Genomic DNA, 20,044 nt, shown 5'->3' on the forward strand with positions numbered 1-20,044 from the left:
CATCCCTGTAGATGATAGACTTCTTCCTCGCTAATGCAGGTGGACACGTCATCTCTCGATGTTCATAATTTACAACCCGCACCGATGGAGACTGTGGAGACACTGAAGCTCTCCTCCTGCCATATTCCGAAACACATCATAAATTTTCTATAAAAAAGTGCTCGATGTATGCTTATGACATCATAATCGAGATGTGTGCCTATCAAAAGCTTTAAACATAGCTCGTTAGCAGAAACTGTGGACAACACGAGCCGTTTCCACGGATTTAGTATCCGGCAGAAACTGCAACAACCCTACTTTAAAGCGATCTACAAACTAGTCGACAATTCTAAAATCTGAACCGATCAGCTGCGACGGTTCCATGTTTGATGAGCGAGCAGAGAATGTCTCAACACTTCTACGTGCCGATAACAATGTGACCAGCACATGTCAATTATCTGTCACCGTGTCTTACATGGCATCGTATCATAAATCGCGATGCAAGCCTCACCATCTGCATGCGGTAGTGATATACACGCCATGACAAGCCAGCCATTTTGTGGAAGAGAGGGGATATGAGGCGCACATATGCACCAGAAACACATTGAAGACGGCGTGGCAAATGCGCATTGGTACTGGGGCGCACGTGTGGCGTAACTAGCCTGTCAAAGTGCCGCGATGAAACTGCTAACTCCGTGTTTCTCGAAGCCGTTGCTCGAATGGATTGGTTGATTCAACTGTGCCATAACCGATGTTTTTAAATCATGCATCATAACAACTGTCCAATAGAGAATCGTCGTGGCTGTAAGCTTAACAGTAGATATGTCTCCTTCTACAGTTGAACCATTCTGCTGGTATGCTCCATAATAATCTTATTCGAATCGTGCAATGAGACTTGACGGATATCACAGCCGGCATCCCTTCTTAGCGTTTTGTAGCCAGACACCTTTGGTCGCGGACAGAAAAGCCGGTACATCGTTGGTGAGAGCAGCTAATCTCATTGTCTGTCGCTAGCTCCTTAGCTCATTCCGGACAATAGAGCCATTCGTTGATTGATGGTGGCTTGCAGGCGTACTGTAGTCTGATACGAGTCAGAGATCGATAGGATTTGGCGTACTAGCTGTCAGAGGAAAAGTATAATTGTCGAGAAGTGAGCTTTGCTCGAAGAAATATCCCGTATAGTAGCTTAAAGTCGTACTAACCCGCTATTCACTAGCCGGTGTACTTGTCATTCGAAGAAAATAATACGAAAGACTGTGTATCTCTGTATCGGCTTGTCAGACGCTAGTACGCAGTACGCAGTGGCGAGTGCATTGAGATCAGTGGCAGTACAGTACCAGGTACTGCTGATGTGTGAAATACGCTAATCCACCATCAGACCGCAGGTTCCACCAAGATCTCCACCCTTGTGGCTTGCTGCTGTCCCACATTCAATTTTGTATTGTACAGTAGTATGTATGCATGTATTTATGTATTGTACGGTATTATCGTCTCGCCGCTGCGGCTTTCTCCTTCTCCTTCGTACTCCCTCCTTCCCTTCCGAATGATCCTTCCTTACTAAACCGCGCTCTCTTCAAACCACATCCAGTCGACTCTCAATTTCCTAGGTTGGTGAAGTCATAAAATGTGGTTCTCCTAAGAGCTCATTGCTTGGCCTTAGCCGCAAGGGACCACGCACCTTTCAAACTCGATACACATAACCATATCCATAGCCATAGCACCCGACCTTTCGGCGACCAGCTACCGGCCCGTTCTACTACTCGTCCAAACCGCTTCTCTTTTCCACTTTTATTTCCCCTTCTCTCTTTCTTTCCCTTTCGTATTTCGCCATCCATCTTTCGGTCGAAAGTCTTTGACCATTCCATGATACTCACCTCTCGATTAGGGAAGGGCTTATTCCATATTGAACCGTGGTTTATCCAAGCGGGTAACAACGCAACCCTCCCCCGAAGGCGTCCAAACACCCCGCCCTCAGCGAAAGTTCGTTACTGAACTTTTTTTCTCCGACTGAACCAAATTCACTTATATTAGTGTCAACTACGCGTTGTCATCCAAGAACTACTACAAACCAATACGTTTTCCACCTTGCTATTTGGCTACACCTAGACATCGCCTTTTGCCTCGGAAACCGGATCGTTATTTTTGACTTTGATCGTGGTGCAAAGAACGTCGAACCCATTACTACACGAGTTCATCGAAGTATCTTCACAATCACTACTGCGCTCTTGCACTTGTTCAGATTATCAACTGGAGGCAACAGCATCATCGACCAGAGAAAACATCACACCAAGCGAGGAGGCAGTGTACCGCTCCGAATGTTGCAAGTCGGGTCACCTCTGTCCCTCTCTTACGATTATCTTCCCTCAACAATCTTCTCCCTTAAGTCTCTACGACTCTAATCGCCCAGATGTTCCGCAACAGGTGAGGATCTCGTGCACAGTCTCAAACCTACTGCTAATCACTGTCCATAGGCGCACATCGCAAAAGCCGGACGAAGAGCTTATCAGCAAGTTTAAGAAGACATTTCCCGATGTCAATTCGACAGGCTCGACTTCCGAAGGTAGGCATAGTGGCTCCGCTAACCCCGCTGCAGTGGACGGAGGAATATCTGGCCAGTATGTCTTCCTTGATCCCTCAAATGACTTTTTGTCGCAACGATGCTGATAATTCCGTTTTCAGAACCGACGAAGATGAGATCAAGGTCAACGATCCAACTCCAAGAAACCTTCAAGATCTTCGATTCACACCGTCCTTAATGGATCCAAATTCATTTCAGTTCATGGCGCTCGCAAACCAGCCTCCAGGCTATTATACGCCTACGCCTGGCGGAATGACGACGTTATACCATCATCAAGCCGGTGATCTTCACACACCACTCGGCTACAACCTTGTCACGCCTATTTCATTACCCAACACACTTTCGGCCGGCTTTCCCGCTGGTCCTAACGGAGAGCTGCATGTCAACCATTTCCCCGCCCAGCAGCAACAATTCATGCCACAACACTACAATCCTTTTGCCCAACAGACAGCCTTTGCGCCAAGTGCGTTTATGCACCGAGATTCGGTCTATGATCCTATGGACAGATCAGAAGAATCTCCGATAGATCAAATGACAGTGCCAGGGGCTCAGCCAATGAATCTGATGATGCCTGGCGTCGGCTTTTCGGACCAAATGGAAGTGAGTTCGGAAACAGATGGCGAGAAGTAAGCATAAAGAATCCCATGAAATCTACCACCTCCTTTATACGGATGGCGTTCTTTCATTTTTTAAATGTCCTGGCTATTGACATGAAATAGGTTTCGATTTGGCGTCACCTTACGCGCCCCTACAGCCATGGTGAAGCATGCAGATGAGATTCCAGTCACCTATCTAAACAAAGGTCAAGCATACTCAGTCTCAGTTGTCGACACATCACCGCCCCCACCGGGTGCGCAGCCTCGCAAGTATCGAACATATATTCGCGTTTCGTTTGAAGATGAACAGCAGCGATCCAAGCCTTCTACTTGCTGGCAATTATGGAAGGAAGGACGTGGTTCGAGCGAAGCCCACCAAAGAGGCGGCAAACTACTTGCAGTTGAATACGTTGATCCTAACCAAGGTGCAGACAGTGATCAGAGCCAGCGTCAAATTGAGCTTGAAAAGGCTTCATTTGATGGTTTCTGTGTTACATGGACAGCAAATTCTACGAGCGCTTCCGCGGACTGTGCGATTTCTGTTCGTTTCAATTTTCTTTCAACCGATTTTAGCCATTCGAAAGGTGTCAAGGGTATTCCCGTTCGATTTTGCGCAAAAACCGAGATTGTCTCCCCCAGCGACACGACGCCCGATTTGCCAAGATCCGAAGTTTCGTACTGCAAGGTCAAGCTTTTCCGTGACCACGGCGCCGAGCGCAAACTTTCCAACGACATTGCCCACGTCAAAAAGACGATGGAGAAATTAAAACAACAAATGGCCCAACTTGAGATGGGTGGAGGTAATTTTGGCAAACGCAAACGTAATAATGTGAATGTCTCGGTTAAATCTGACACTGCTCGCCCAGTCAAAGTTCCCAAGCACAAGCGAACGTGGTCGATGGACTCGCAAGAAAACGACGCCAAACTCTCTCCGGAAGACGACCTTCATTTGAAATACGCGATGATGCAAGACATGTTCTCGTCAACCCGCCCCGTTAGTGTTCTCGCTCTTCGAGGCGACGATCAAGACGACCCCGATCTGTTCCCTGTCGTATTGCCCGGCGATCTACAAGAGTTCAAGTTCGAAGGTCTCTCCCGACAGAGTACTCGCGAGTCACTGTATAGCAATGACGCAGCTTCCGGCATTTCCAACATTCTTTCTCCCTCAAACAGTAGCTTTTCGAATACAAACTCTCCACGACGGCCTCCGGAAAGACAATTGTCGAACCAGACCTTCATGAGCCAGGAAGAGGGCATGGAGTGGTCCAATGCCGCCCTTCTTACACAACCTGTAAAGGTGAAGAAGGGCACCACAGGTTACATTGAGGCTATCGACATTGATCCAACCTACAGACCGCCAGCGGAACGCCCTCCCAAGCCAAGTGAGTTGTTTCATTTAGCTGTTGGTTGTCTAAAGGCTAACGAGTTCACAGTTGCATGTTTCTATATTCGATTCCCTGACGAGCAAAACGGTGATTACTACAGAGCCGTCTATCTAACGGAGAGAACAGTCCGAGATCTCATGACCAAGATATCGGAAAAATACAAGATTGATCCCGATCGCATTGTTCGCATATTACGTGTCAGTCGTGAAGGACTCAAGATCATGGTTGATGATGATGTGGTTCAGCAACTACCCGAAGGACAGGACATGGTTGCTGAAATCACCGAGACGTCGAAATTGGAGGTTACTACTCCGGATACTAGTACTCCTCCGACAGCAGCGGTGGAAGTCAAACTGACTTACTAAATGCTGCCATACCATACCGACTTCTGATCGTTTTTCCTGCATTCGATATCGATTTCTCATCATAATTTATACGACGTTTAATGATGATTTCAGATTTCACTTCGGGTACTATTATTAATTTTTATTTTGGCTTCACGACTAGTGGGCGATCTTCTTCTGTCAAATGCTGGAGTCTCACATCATTTTTCTGGTGGATTTTGTTTCTTGCTTTTGTCAAGTTTTTCAAACATGAACATTTGTTCAACAAGGCGTTCAGGTACTGTTTATGGGCGTTGAATACGTGGACAATATACGAGTCCTCGAGCAATGATACCCCTTTGATTTTAGTCTTGTTTGATTTATTCTGTTCTTGTCTCAACAATTGATGCTTGTCTTTTTTCGCTGTTGCTGCATTTCTGCGAAACCGAGATATACATATGGTTTTGTTCTCTGTTACGAAGGCGATATACGAGTCTTCATGCGACGATGTCGGTGGGGGTGCACTATTACACACCGAGTGCATCGCACCTTTTTTCTGTGTGGCTGATTGACTCAGTCGATGTCTTTCTGAATGGAACACAAGGTGCGCAGTACACGATTATTTCGTGTTCTATTATCAAAACTCTGCTCTTTCATATGGTCAGACCATCTTGCCAATGGCCTTCCTGACTTTTTGTACCTTATATCCATCAAAGTTGTAACAGCATTGATAATAGGTTATCAGAATCAATCAGAGTTGACAGAGATTTTTCTAATGTACTAGGAAAGTAGTTACGATTTCTGGCCTAATTTCGGGGAGTTAATCAACGGCGACAACGACATGGTGAAAACTCGAATTTTCGGTAACCAGTAAGTGTGGTGATGAATGATCCATTGACGATCTCAGTAGAGCAATTTCGCTAAGAGGTTCAGATCCCGACTATCCATTTTGATCCGTAATCTTGGGACCAAGGGCTCCATTCGACAAGGACCAAAAAATGTACGAACTATGAAAATCAATAAAAAATTCGGAATCAGACCGGCAAACACAGCATTCGCGGGTTTAGCAGGAATTTGAAAAGTGGTCCCATGATAGATAGGCCAGCAAATCGATAGACAGTCTGTCTACGGAGTATGTGTGCCTGATACCTGTTGATCACCACCGTGTTTTCGATCGAGCCTCTGAGACTATCAAAAACGTTCCGGAAAACATACTTCCAACGAAATAGACAGACCATAGGGCAGGTCCCCGTTTCACACCTAGAGATGATGGAGACGACGATTAGTACGTACCATCCTTTCAATTCGACAGAGACTATGACGTCAAGCTGTGGGCCAGTGCTTCGATGTGGCATGCATGCGACGTACGTACTCTTTTCATACAGTCTTTTCTTTCTCGTGAGGCTTCCACTGAAGCTGGCCGTTTATTATTTCCCCGACTGTGTATGAGGCGTGTGAGTGGCTGGGAGGCGTCAAGATACTAGCAAAAGCCCTAAGAACCAATCGGGGTTAGTCTGCGATCGAAATCTTACTGTCGTCCTGTGGGTGGGGTCATCCCGATTTGGAATTGGACTAGCGGTACGGAATACGGAGGTCACGGTACGGACTGTCTGTATTACCACTAGGCTGCTTGTAGAATAGTCTCCGTGTTAGGTCGTCTTGGCAGGGTAGTCTCAAAGTATGGAGATACTCGGGGTTTCTTATCGTGTCTTCTTCAACATGCTGGATGCTGGATGAGTTATCGACTCCTCGCTTATTCAGATGTGGCTTGACATCCTTCATAGTCGCTCCACATGCGGAACGGCTGTTCATGGATAATGTCTCCTGACCCATGGAAGGCCGAAAAATATCACCGTTATCATGGACACTTGACTGACTGACTTAGTCTGACTTACGATATTATGTCGACCTGACTCGACAGGTTACACACACACTAGTACTTCTTCAGCTAGAGCACGTGCTTGACTAGACCGGGAAACCCGTTGGATCTGTTAGTACTAGTGTGTATGCAGTCCCGACTAATAGCGCTAGGAATTGTTCGCTTCAGCCAACGGTTGCATTTTGTTGCTGATGCTTTGATATTTTTGATACGCGTGCTTTAGTACGATGTAACTACGCAGTCTGTGTATACTTGTACACGTACATATACTCAGTACGAGTACACTATACGAAATATTTGAGGCGGAACCAATTGATCTGTCCTCTTTCTAATTTTCCTAAACAGCGAACCTGTTGCTCAGCCGATTCGGGCCTTCGTCCTGTCGCAATCTATTCCCTCGAATGCTCCTTCGGGTAAGTGGGACTGGTGTATCTGCAACGTTAAATCGCAATATCCGGGGCTAGACCTTATCGTCAGGTATTGGTACGATAATAAACGAGACGGCGCACGACAACCACGTATTTCTGGTATGTACGACTTGTACTCATAGTACGTTACGAAAGTGACCGGTCAAGATCAGCGTATGCAATTAGGGTTATTAGGACCCGCCCGTTTAGATTGCATTAATCCTCCATACTGAATGTAGTCAATGTACCGTGTGTTGAGATTCGTTCTGAATTTGGAAGGTGATTTGATTCGTGAATGCAAATTTCGCTTCATGAAGGAGGTTCTGCTTCGACCAGCTGTGTTGTTTTGGCTTCAATCGATTACGGAGCTGTGGGACGCCTATTGCCTTTCACCATTTGGCGGTCTCTCGACAACATCGATGTTATGGTCGAATAAGAGTGCAAACATGATACAGGACGTACTGCATACATACAGACTCGAAATTGGCCTCGAATTCGTTGATTTCTTTATACTAGATCTACAGACATCAAGACTTCGTGACTATGCTACTCCTGCCGGCAGCAGATTTCTGTGCAGCATCATACCTCTCCCTAGCAAGATCAAGTTTCGACTTGGTCCGTGGCTTCTCATCGCCAATGTTCAAATTTTTTACTTGATCGTCGAGTCCCTTTGCCTTTCCTTTCCATTCTCCTCGTCGTCGCTTATAGAGATCCATTGACCAATTCTTCCATACTGCGCGGCCAATAAATGAATCGCGGAGCTCATGTTCGCTGTCGGCTAACTCCTGCGCCAATCTTTCTTTGACAAAGTATATATCTTTGGTTGCATCCCAGAGGGTATCAACCACGTGAGAACCACTAGTATCAAGAGCGAGTTGCTTCATATGGCTGGAGAACTGAGGCACGAACTGACGCCGAAACTGAATTGTTGATGTTGATGCTGTGAGAGCCTTTTGCAAGACGTGTGAAGTGACTGAATTGCAGGCCATATTGATGATGGCGTCTGTAGATGTTGCTAATAAGCCAGAGTAGACGAGTTCACTTAGCGCACCAGGGGCCTCTAGCATCTTTTGTACAAATAGTGATTTGTGCAAGAGTACCGGTGACGCTTTTACTTTTCCTTGCACTGGTCTCTCAGATGGGGCTTTTTCCTCTGCAGGACCATCTGGATTGTTGACTTCGAGTAACTGCTGTAACCTCTTGACTGGATTTTCATCGAGTGATTCCTGCAATGTCTTTGCTAAAGGGGTAGTGTCGATATTGCGAACGAGACATCGCTCAATTAGTGCTCTAGGCACAGTAAGTCTCGATCTCTCAATAAGATTAGGGACTTCCGGGATAATCATCTCCAAATCCGTTTGGAGATCATCTCGGCCAACTCGCTCCAAGCATCGGACAAGGACATATGAAGCAATCTCATTGCGCGAGAGAGACGCTATCCTCTCACGGATTATATTTTTGTGGATATTCTTGAATAGCTTTCCAGGCGCAGAGCGCACAATGGTCTCAACTAATCTCGAGCCGACAGGATCATATAACAACCCGGTCAAGAAGATAGCACTCTGTGTACCCTCCTCCATTGTATCGTCCGGTATCAATCGTCGTAAGACGGAGCGTGAATCTTTGGCGGTCGACTTGCCGAAGTGGGATAGTTCCAAGGACACCAGAAGCTGCAAAACAGGATTTCCGACGTGGTGAGTGGCCAATGCTCTCAAATAAGTATCATCCAGCCCAGCGGTCATATCAGCCATAACCTTTTTCAGAACATTCAAAAATGTATCCGGCACAGTATGCTTTTTCGCGGAAATGACCTGCTCTTGTCCCTCTATCCGATGAACTTCGACACCCTCTTTTGCCTTGCTCGCAACAAGAGAGCCATGTGATGCCAAGTCCACAGGCTCGCCTGCCAAGACAAGTAGAAGAACACGAATTGTATGAGACGCGAACCTCTCCGTCAAGAGATATCCCCAGTTACCCTCAAGCTCCGAAACAACCTGCAGAAACATATCGGCGAGTGATAGAGAGGGTTCGTCGCTTCCTTCTTCCTCGATAATTAGCTTTTTAGTCGTGGATGCTTTGTGAGTAAGTGCGGGCGCAACTTTGACGAAGAGTGTCTCGCAGCAGTGGCTCGCGAATCGATGTTGTACCAGGTGCAGGAAATGTCCAAGAAACTTGCCAAAGAGTCGTCGGAGCTGATCGGTACTTGAAAGAGAAATAATCTTCTCCAGAAGACGTGAACAGGACTGACTGCATGCAATTTTCAATTCCTTTCCTTTTGCTTCTTCATATACACTCTCGACGAAAATGCTCTGTTCCTCGGCGGTCTGGAATTGATTCAATTCGAGAACTTCGGCGGCCCTTGAGAAATATTCCTGCTCTTCGGTGTCGAGCAATCCGTAAAAAGGTGTATCGTTCTGATCCGCGACCGGTGCATCCTGTTCGTACTGTTCAATTTGTTCCTCCTGTTCGCCAGAGGTCAATGGTATGTAGTCTGCGGCCTCGAGCTGGTCCTCGGTTGGTTTCTGTCGTTTGAGTGCTGGCTCCTCGTGGTCGTCTTCGAGTTTTCGCTTGTTTTCCTTTTCTTGCGCACGGCGCCCTCTTTTCTGTTTCTCGCGAGGCATGATGGAATGTGCACCTCGACAAGTATGTGATTTTTGTATGTTCTAAGTTTTTGAAGATTGAAATTGTTCTCTTTGCGGAGGGAAATTTTTTCGATAAGCATTGGCCCGTGCACGACCGATAACGCCTTGTTTGCTCAGTTCGCATTGTTACTCTATAAGTTTCTTTTCCTTATCGACCTTGAAATATATTTGATAGAAGTAGAATACAATTGTTGTTCATTATACATATTAACTAACCGTAGAGGTGAGATTATATTACATGATATCGTACATCAGTTAAATTTTTACCGAATAGACAGCAGAAACCTGCCTGCCGCACTCTATCCGTTGTTTGCTTGGAATGATCTGAAAGCGAGCCTCATCGAGATTCGTAGACGTCGCAACATCAGGCGGAGGAAGTATATGGGCAGGCGTGGGCACATTGCTTCGCTTGCCAGTCCCAACTTGAAGAGATTCATTGCCTCCCCACCATAGTGTATCTTGGCCCCATGTGATATCAGCAATGGATGACTTTTTGCCATTGTTCAAGTGGGCATTATTTCCCAGCACAGCTGCAGCATGTGTAGCACCGACTGATATCTGGACAGGTCGAATTGGTTGTACTTTCTGGGTCTTCTCGTCAAATTCACTCAGACCGCTGAGTGCCTTCATCTTGCTAGGGCTATCCTGGAAATGTGTCCATTTACCATTCCCAAGAGCTCCGTGAATACCTCTACCGAAAGCCCAGGTGTCGACACTTGGAACACCTTGATTCGAAGATGTGGATGTGTCGTCCATTAGAAGTTTCCGTACCGCATCAACGGTGATGAAACTGGTATAACCACCAGCAGCGATACTCGTAACCTGAGCGGACCAGTTTTTGGTCGAGTATAAGCCTTTCATGGGGAGCTGCGTCGGTGTATCGATCACAGGTGAAGCTGGATCATACTCGAATCCTAGTTGTCCGACGGAATTATCCCCAAAACTGAAAACACGCCCATTCTTATCGAGCAACAGGGAGTGGAAGTCTCCGCTGGCTATCTGCACAATCTTAGAATCCTTCAAGGTTGATAACTCATGGCAGTAATCCACGGGCCCTTTTGGCCGAGTTGCCCATGTAAGCCCAGGTACTCCTAATTGGCCCCTTGCGGGATATGCCTCGGTTGCAGCGGCAGCGGAGAACACACGGCCAGCATTTGTGAGTAATAGGACATGTTCCAAACCACTGCTAATAGATGTAACCTTCTCGCCGAGACCGAGCTGGGGCACGAGTTGCCGATAGCTGACTCGAGCTCTGGAGGACCACCCTGGCAACCAGGAGCTCTCGGATGGCTTTGATCCTGATTGTTGATCATTCTTTGAGATGGGAATCGAAAACACATTTCCGTTGGAGGAAAGTGCTATGATTCTGTCCCGTGACATACTAATCTTTACCAAATTCTTGCCCACGAGAGTCGGAGTCGGCTGGAAGTCGGTTTCCGAGTATCCTTTGCCCCATTGAACCAAATCGCCATTATCAGTCACAGCGGCCCCCGAGGTTTGATCCAATTTGATGTCTCTAAGAAATTGGCCCTCGAAATAGCGCAAGCGGCGTGGTTCCTTAATTATTGTTTCTTTCGAATCCGGATCGACGACGCGGTGGCTATTTGAACCCCAAACATAGACCCCAGGATTGGCTGACATCTTCTTAATCTGTGCATGCTGGGCACTGAGAATTTCGCGATTCCGCTCTGCGGTCACAGAGGTATTGATCTTGGACTTTTCAAATGTGACCTTCTCTACTCGCCTGGATGGCTGTGCCTCTGGTGGTCCTTGCTGGCTTTTCCAAACGTAAGCTGCGGTAGCCGCGGTAAATGTTCCGAGGAGGGCCACTGCAGGACCAGCCCATTTTCGAGAGCCTCCGGACGTCCGCGATGTTTCCTGGCTGTAGTTCCGTCTGAAGTTTCGAGCGCGGAGTTGGGCTCTGAGTAGGCGTGACGAGGATCCGATCACCATAGTAATCGGTCGTCTTGAGTGACCTGCATGCATTGTCCGACGGTATCTAAATTACCAATAGTTGTTGAGTCGTCGCTCTGAGAATCGTAGCTATCGCAGCTATACCCGAGGAGCTTCGTCATGACTTCAGAAAGTAGAAGAGCTGGTTGCGTAGGCGGTGGCAGAATCTTTCGGGCCTCCGCAAGATGCATACACAACAGACGGTGTCCTTTCCACTTCAATAGTACTCAATGAACGGTGCAGCTTTGATTTCAAACTCTTCATGCTAGAAGTCCTTAGTGAATAATTCCATATTATTTACTGATGCTTTTGGATCCCTAGGAAACTACGCCGGCCTGTTAATCACTTCATGCAATGCTGCCACAGTCCGCGGGGCGCCTTCGGAGTCCTAGTGACCCATCCGGTATACAACGAAAGAAACCAAGAGCAAAAGCACCGGCGCAATTTTCACAAATAGAGGAAGAAATCGGCATCGCTGCGATCAATGATGAGGTGGAATTTGGAAAATGGTATCATGATGTGGAAGAAGATCTGCTAGACGCAAGTCACGAAGCGTATCAGTATGTCCGCAGTCGACAGAGAACGAGGGTAGCACGTCTAACATACGGTCAGATCATGCCTTCACGAACTCGAAATATCTAGAGCGCATCTCGATTCTCTTCTCGCCGATACATCGTCAACTCTCGAACTCTTGTCGAGTCTCTCCAAATCATTCCAAGCTGTCGATCTGCAGACGTCCACGTTCCAAAAACAATGCGAAGGATTGTTAAACACGCAATCAAAAAACACTCATCTGGCGAATGATATCAGGGACAACCTTGTATATTATGAATTCCTGGATCCCGCTTCACGGAAGCTCAACGCTCCGGGCGCAGGAAAGACGGTCCGCAACAGTGAATTTTCAGATATGCTGAGAAAGCTCGACGAGTGTTTAGACTATATGGAGTCTCATGTATGGCTCTTTGTGATTTTGCTATGGAAAATAACCTGCTAATACCTCATAGCCCGAACAAAAAGAGGCGGAAACTTACCGATCTAGATACCGGTTGCTGCTGACTCGTGCGTTGACACTTATCCGCGGACACTTTGTCGCTGCACTGCGAGAAACATCGTCAGGGGTATCAAAAAGAATTGCCGACAAACAACTCAATGACACCACAATGTCAGCATTACTATATGCGAAGTTCCGCATCGGAGCTGCTGAGATGAAGCAAATTGGATTAGAGATCCAGAAAAGAGCTGTCCCGCCAGTTGACCCAGAACAGGGAACCGAAGCAGAGTACCAAAGCCTCATGAACGAGTTGCATACAAGCTTCGCCGCAACGCGAGGCAAGCTTATCATTCCACTGGCACGGAAAAAGCTTACTAGCATTGCTCAGGCTCCTAGCACTTCCAAGGACCTGGTAGCATTCGCTAGGGCCAGCATTGGCTACATACGTGGTGTGTGTCTAGACGAATTCGAACTCTGGGGAGAATGGTTTCATGGTCAAGCAGGCTTATATGATTTCTTGGAATCTATCTGTGAGCCTCTGTACGATCACTTGAGACCGAGAATCATCCACGAGACAAACTTAATCAAACTCTGCCACTTGTGCACTCTGTTGCAAACTCGTTATATGTCCGATCCAGAAGACGAGACAGAATACAACGACCCAAATCAGCTAGATTTCTCCGCCCTTATCCAACCCGCACTTGCAGATGCACAGACTCGTCTCGTATTTCAAGTGCAAGGTATTCTTCGCAGCGAGATCGAGAGATATCGCCCCAAACCGGATGATCTGGACTACCCAACTCGAATTCGACAAACCTCATCCTCTACCAAAGGTGTTCCATTGTCAGGTCGTAAAGGATCTGCACTGCCAAAGACCCCAACAATCGTCGACGAAGAGATAGATTCTCCAACGGAGAAAGATGCACTCTGGGACATTGAAACCCAAGCTACATTTCAAGCCTGGTATCCCACGCTGCGGAAGGCCATCTGGCTGCTTAGCCGTATATATAGGCTTGTCAACGTGAGTCTCGTCGTCACTGCCACTTTTTGAGTATTTGCTAAACATTCAGATAGTCCACCGTCTTTGATGACCTTGCGCATCAAATTGTACATCAAACGACATTTTCGCTTCATCAAGCAAGCACGCAAATATCGAGCAAATACTCTCGTACCGACGGCCAACTATTCTTGATCAAGCACCTTCTCATTCTCAAACAACAGATCGTCGCATTTGATATCGAGTATGTCACCCCCGATATATCACTTGACTTCTCTGGAGTCACGAATACTTTCTGGGAACTCCGCGAGCGCGGAGGTCTCTTCAACCCTGGAAATCTTATGCGTCTTGTGGGTGGCGGCCTCTTACCCAAGGTTGTTGAGAACATGCTCGACGCAAAAGTAGAACTTGACGGCACACTCCGGACAGTCATTAACGACTTCACGAATCATTTCGCCACTCGCATGACATCGACTTTGCCTACAAAATTCATCGAGAAGGGAAACATGGCAGATGGGGTCGCAATAAGCCCCGTTTGCCGAAGCATCGAAAAGGAAGTCCCCTTGCTACGGAAAGCTTTAGACGACTATTTAGAAGATACCCGTACAAAAGAGACCCTGGTCGGCGCTGTGCAGGACCGCGTCATACAAATTTATGAGGAGTTTTACGAGGGCTACACAGCTCTATTGGCCAAGAGCAAAGGCGTAGCAGCCAATGTCAAGGGCAAAGGTAGAGAGGATGCGGTTTGGGACGTCGACACTTTCGAGGAATGGAGTGAAGGAGTCTTTAGGGTCGGGGTTGCTGGTTTGCGTTCTATCGACAATGGGGAGGATGATGACCATGATTCGGTTGTATCGAGAAGATCTTGAAGGTTGGAATTTTATCACAACTTTTTTTTATATAATTATTGCATACAATTTTGAACATACTTTAGCATTGTTATCTGTGTAGGTAACAAGTCTGGCTACGCTATGCAGTATTCAAAGACACCAAAAAATAGAACTCTCGACAGACGAGGTCACTCCCCGTGCACCTCCATATAGTCGCAATCAAAGCCGGTCATAAGAATGTTAAAGCACGTCGCGAATCTTGGCATACAACTCCGTCTCTTCAAAATTGTAACTTGGGTCCGGCGCACAGAAGGGATGTTGATTGAGAAGGGTGTCGGCAGTTGGACGATCAAATGTGTCACTAATGTCAGGGTTAGCATGGTCCTAAAACCTTTGCAGGGTCATAAGCTCACATTGTAAAGCAGTCGTACATAAAAGCCAAAGCTGCAGGACTGATATTCACAGACACATCTTCGGGAATTGGTGGTGCTTGACTGAGACTTCCCAACTTGAAGATAGCACCAATCGCTTCTTCCCTACTCCAAGGTCGACGTCCGGCGAACATCTCCAAAACTACACAACCAAGTGACCAAATGTCTACCTTGGCACTATAGCCCTGGCCTTGAGACTGTACGACTTCCGGAGCCATCCAGAACACCGAACCCTGCATTGAATTAGACGCGTCATTGCCGTAGATATTGTCAGTCTTCTTCGAAATGCCAAAGTCCGAAATCTTGCATGTACCGTCCAAATCGAGAAGAATGTTGTCTGCCTTAAGGTCACGATGGAGAATACCTTGGTCATGAAGATAGGATAAACCGCTGAGAGTCTGTCGTGTTAGTGACTTGACAACCGACTCTTCAAATTTGCCATGCTTGCGTAGACAGCTGCCAATAGAACCACCAGAAATATACTCAAGGTAGATCGAGATGGACAATTCCCCTCGTTCACATCCAAGGTACTGGACTATGTTTGGATGCTCAAGATGCTGCATAGTATCAATTTCTTGGTCCATGGCAGCCACCATCTCTTTTATGCGATCTTTGTCTTGMCCAGCCACTCTGGGGTTGACCTCAACTTGTTTCACGGCAAGCACCTCTCCAGTATCAGCATTCATGCCGAGATACACTCTACCATATGTGCCTTTTCCGATAAGTTGACCTCTAATGATACGGAAAGTTTGTTCCCGTTTGGGCACGTTGTTCAACTGGCTCAACCGACTTCCAGGCTTTGGACTGATTTGCATAATTTTTGCGCCAAACATCTTTGTGCTCTTGCGTCGGAGTATGTCACCGGATTTCTTACTGGCTGGGCCTGCAATGCTTCGGTTCCTATGCACTTGTTGAGCACCTTTGGCGACTTCACGTATAGACTTCATACGACTCAAACCTCCAGACTTGATAAGATTGCGTTGTGCGACGGAGTATCTGGCGTTTGGATCGCTGGGAATCTGCTGGTCAGATCCCTGATGAGAAGGATTCGGTGGCGCTTGGATAGAGGAACCGGGCTTGTCTTTCATAACTGTGTTGACCGGAGAGCCAGGAGGAGAGGTTCCCGGCGCTTCAAGATAAGGCTCATCTAGATCAATGTTGGGGAAGAAATCGTCAAGATTGTTGATGACACCTTCAACAGGAGGTCGACTGGCCCAGATATCATCTCTCGCAAAAGAGTCTCTGCGACGATATGATTCATCATCAGGAGATGGATTTGCATTTGCGGATGATACGCCGTTTTTATCCTGCATCGAACGCAAATCTGCAGGCATGACTGCTGAGCTCGGGTAGGAAGGTCCAGCAGATATTTCATCATTGGGATTGGGCGACCTGAAACTAACTGACAGTCCCTTGGTGGATCTTGTCGAGGTATTGACTGTCAGAGAAGGTTTCTGAGATTTGGGAGATGTGACCTCTGGTACAGGTCCCTTGCCCTTTGAAGTATCTTTCTTCGTTGTGAGAGGTACTGCAAACAGTCCATCATCGGAATCGTCTTCGGATTCCTCCGATTCCATTTGAGGTGTTCGGGGTGCATTGAATGTGACATTCGTTTCTTCGAATTCATGTACCGGGCCAAATGACTTTCGACTTTGTAAAGAAGGTGGTTTGAATGACGAGGCTGTCGACGGATTTCTTCGCACGGTATTGAAACTATTTTCGGTGAGAGTGGATTGAGATGAAGTGGAGGAAGAAGTGGCCATCCCAGTTGATTGCCCGTAAGCCGTATACACCGGATCGGAATTATTCAGGCTCGCAGAAATGCTTGTTTCCGGTGATTCTTCCTCTTGGATTAATCTATATTTGGGCGACTGGTGCTGCATCCTCAACGACATGCGAGCACGGTCAGTACTTTTCTTGCTCAGAGAATTGACCTTGGTGAGTGTATTCGATTCAGAGGGGGCAGATGGAGGCTTCCGCTGAGGCACAAGCCCTTCAACCCGTTTATCTTCGTATGGAGAAACCCGCGGTTGGTCAAAGTCAATGACGCCTCTACTTCGATATCCGTTCTCACTATAATTACCACTGTGAAGTTGTAATTCTGGGGGTTGCTTCGGCCTAGAGAGGGTACGTTGTTTCCGGTCAACATCGAGTTGACGCTCTTCAAGCCGCGATGCTGAATCGAGATCAGCGCCAGCATCAGCGCGTGCTTTCTCAGGCAAAGATGGTGACAGCTGGTCAGAGCTGGTTGCCGTAGCAGATTGGTGAGCAACAAGCGGCGAGCCAGACACTCCTTGGGTACCACGAAGAGTAGAGTCTTCTTCCAAAGGCTTTCTTTGCACTTGACGATGAGCTGACATAGGAGACGACGTGGCTTTCTCAGCAAATGATACGCCCAAGCCAGTAGAACCTGGAGATACATTGCCACGTACATAGAACTTCAGGGATCCTAAATGATCTGCTCTTGCGCGACGATTGAGAACAAGCATTGAGTCGTCAAGAAAGTCTTCGTGTTCAATCTGTCCTGGCTCTGTGACTGCGATTTGTGCGGTATGCCAATCCACGATACCTAAGTTTTGGCAAATCACTGTTCTCAGATTTTCAGCTGTATCAGCTTCTGTGATATCCACCAGACGATAGTTCCAGCCATCAAGAGTGGCCATAGCGTATCTTTGCTTAGCGGATTTCAATCGTGCTGTACTTCTTTCATAATCAGAAAATGAAGAAGACAAGGGACGCTCGGCTAAAGACAAGTCACTGTTATTGTAAGACGGCTTGTTGAAAGGGCTATTTAAGCCGTTGTGACGCATAATTGAAGGGCTCGTGGGTGAATCTAGGAGCTGCTCTTCTGGCGATGGATTCGAATGGTGATCGCGCGATTTCTTCTTGAAAAATTGAAAGAAGCCTTTTCCAGGGTCTTTACCGGTATCTTGAGGTGTAAGACGCGAACTTTCTTGTGTTTGCTTTCGGTTCTCATAAAAACGAGGCATAGAGTTTCCGCGTCCAGAAAGTGAATCCGTACTGTTTCCCCGGTGGTGCTCAAACCTGGATGTGAGATCCCCTGTTGAGGATGAAGTTAATCCTGACTGAACAGGGAAGGCGTGCTGTGCTGCTGGACTCCCACTTTGGGGACTGTCTTCGTGGGCCTTTAAGGAAGGTGGTGGGAACATACCACCGTCGCTAGTTGAAGAAGGACTTTGCCTCCGATGTTCGTCCAGATTTGCGAGTGCGCTTCTAGAATACTCTGACCGCTGGTTTATAGCCGGGTCACTGTCACCAGCATCATGTCTCTGTGACGATGGAGCTGTAACCGGACGGATTTGAGTGCTCGGCTTACTTATCAAAGCAGGAGGTAGACGGTGAGCGGGGTGGCTGTAAGTGTTTTCCACAGCCGCTTGCCCAAACGGCGGAAATGGCGAATCCCATCCTAGGTTAGGAGAGTTCTCTACACCTCCGTCTGTAGAAGCACTGGGGAGTGTCTGTGATTCCCTTCGTCTGTCTGTGAATTTTACCTCACTTCCATMATCATGTATCTGCCGTATCAATTTTCGCATTCGTTTGCCTTCATCACGCTCTCGGGCTTGATCCCAGCCAATCCCGCTTTTCTGGCACTCCTTTGCTAATTGTGGATAGACAACTTGATGCATTTTACCAAGATTGCCGCGACCATTCGACCCGTGACCAAGCTCCAGAAAGTCCGCGCCCTGGAGCTCCAAAGATTTGAACGTCTCTTGCCAGTCCTTCGAAAACCCATTTCTCGCAAGCCAGCTGACAACCCTCTCAACGGGCCACTGAACAGCTGCATCTCCAGCCGATATTCCACCGAGAGACGTACTGCTGGCATTGTGCTTGTGGCTTGTTGTACGGGCTGGTTCAGAACCATGATTTTGTATCGTAGCCGTTGCTGGTCCAGGCGACATGTTGTCGTTGTAGGCCCCAAGAACAAGAGAAGGAGGCAGATTGCGAGATGGGGTAGGAGGGATACTTCCCTCTTTTCTATAAGAATTATCCGAAGATGTGCTATCCCAGGTCGTGGCACCTGGTCGTGGCCTCTCTGTAATCGCAGAATGTCCATAATTTTCATAGAGCGGCGGAATGCCAACGCCGGGCCCGAAAGTCTCACTTGACGGTATATAAGTTGCAGAAGTAAGCGGTTGTCCTTCGGATGGCGGTGCAAGTATCGGAATTGACAACGGAGTGGGTTGCTGACGAAGATAAGCCTGATTCGCTGGCATCAAGGACGGATGAAGGACGGGAGGAGGCGGCGGAGGAGGGAAGTTCTGCGTGCGCCATGCTTGCCACTGATTTGAACCTGGGTAGGCAGACTGAGGTGGCGGCCCTGGTGGAGGTGGAGGGATCATGCCATGCTGTTGCGCTGAGGGCCTTGGAGGTGGGGGAGGCAGATTAATTATATGAGACTGATTAGGTTGCGACAGCGGAGGCGGGGGTGGTAGATACTGTTGTCGTTGTTCCATGATAGCAGAGTATATTGAAACAGTTGAAGCGAGTAGATTACCGCAACCGCGCTGATTTATATCAAGGTCGAGAAGGTGTTGGCCGCATATTCAATGTTCAAGACAAGCGCGTAGCTCAAACCGGCTCATTGGAAGCTCTCAATCGAGGAAATGAGAAGATATCCACTGCCCATCTAACCAGACTCATGTTCAGTACAGTCCAAGAGAATAAACAGGCGTCGCCAGCGCTAGAAATCTCAAAGGGCCGGAAGGGAACAGTGTGTGTTCACTCCTTGTAGAGGCCGATACCGTAGCCCCGAAGATTGAGTTGAGCGTTTCTGTCAACAAACGTCGCTCGGTGGAATTCGATTGAGCTAGGTGGTGTGACAGCCGGATCGCAGTTTATTGGATTGTCGTAGCGTATCTGATCGGCCAGTCTTTAATCGAAGTCTTTAAGATCTGACAGCAACCACGAAGCACCGGTAGAGTCTCCGATGGGAAGACCCACGGAGGCGCTTGTGGGTCTCGTTGGGAAACTTAAGAGCAAGGGTTGTTGTTATGAAGATAGCGTGCAGCCGACAGACGTTCTATGTGAAAGC

The 20,044-nt window shown here is 47.6% G+C and overlaps 5 protein-coding genes across 5 annotated transcripts; 2 read left to right on the forward strand and 3 right to left on the reverse strand.

Annotated features, from left to right (window-relative positions):
- Positions 1 to 2,386: 2,386 nt before the first annotated feature.
- BHQ10_000477 (uncharacterized protein) lies at positions 2,387 to 4,903 on the forward strand (the record flags this gene model as incomplete). Its single annotated transcript, XM_040877171.1, has 5 exons — positions 2,387 to 2,400; positions 2,451 to 2,594; positions 2,659 to 3,183; positions 3,277 to 4,535; positions 4,587 to 4,903. The coding sequence occupies 5 exons, from the start codon at positions 2,387 to 2,389 to the stop codon at positions 4,901 to 4,903; spliced, it is 2,259 nt and encodes a 752-aa protein (XP_040728982.1).
- A 2,771-nt stretch (positions 4,904 to 7,674) lies between these two features.
- On the reverse strand, positions 7,675 to 9,768 carry BHQ10_000478 (uncharacterized protein; the record flags this gene model as incomplete). The annotated part of the gene is made up of 1 exon (XM_040877182.1): positions 7,675 to 9,768. One exon carries the CDS (start codon positions 9,766 to 9,768, stop codon positions 7,675 to 7,677), a length of 2,094 nt encoding a protein of 697 aa, XP_040728983.1.
- A 276-nt stretch (positions 9,769 to 10,044) lies between these two features.
- On the reverse strand, positions 10,045 to 11,742 carry BHQ10_000479 (uncharacterized protein; the record flags this gene model as incomplete). Its single annotated transcript, XM_040877193.1, has 1 exon — positions 10,045 to 11,742. One exon carries the CDS (start codon positions 11,740 to 11,742, stop codon positions 10,045 to 10,047), a length of 1,698 nt encoding a protein of 565 aa, XP_040728984.1.
- A 354-nt stretch (positions 11,743 to 12,096) lies between these two features.
- On the forward strand, positions 12,097 to 14,599 carry BHQ10_000480 (uncharacterized protein; the record flags this gene model as incomplete). The annotated part of the gene is made up of 4 exons (XM_040877205.1): positions 12,097 to 12,302; positions 12,355 to 12,694; positions 12,747 to 13,754; positions 13,808 to 14,599. 4 exons carry the CDS (start codon positions 12,097 to 12,099, stop codon positions 14,597 to 14,599), a joined length of 2,346 nt encoding a protein of 781 aa, XP_040728985.1.
- A 201-nt stretch (positions 14,600 to 14,800) lies between these two features.
- On the reverse strand, positions 14,801 to 19,466 carry BHQ10_000481 (uncharacterized protein; the record flags this gene model as incomplete). The annotated part of the gene is made up of 2 exons (XM_040877216.1): positions 14,801 to 14,921; positions 14,974 to 19,466. The coding sequence occupies 2 exons, from the start codon at positions 19,464 to 19,466 to the stop codon at positions 14,801 to 14,803; spliced, it is 4,614 nt and encodes a 1,537-aa protein (XP_040728986.1).
- Positions 19,467 to 20,044: the final 578 nt, after the last annotated feature.

Source organism: Talaromyces amestolkiae (genome assembly GCF_001896365.1).
Source record: "Talaromyces amestolkiae strain CIB chromosome Unknown scaffold1.1, whole genome shotgun sequence".
Lineage (NCBI taxonomy): Eukaryota > Fungi > Ascomycota > Eurotiomycetes > Eurotiales > Trichocomaceae > Talaromyces > Talaromyces amestolkiae.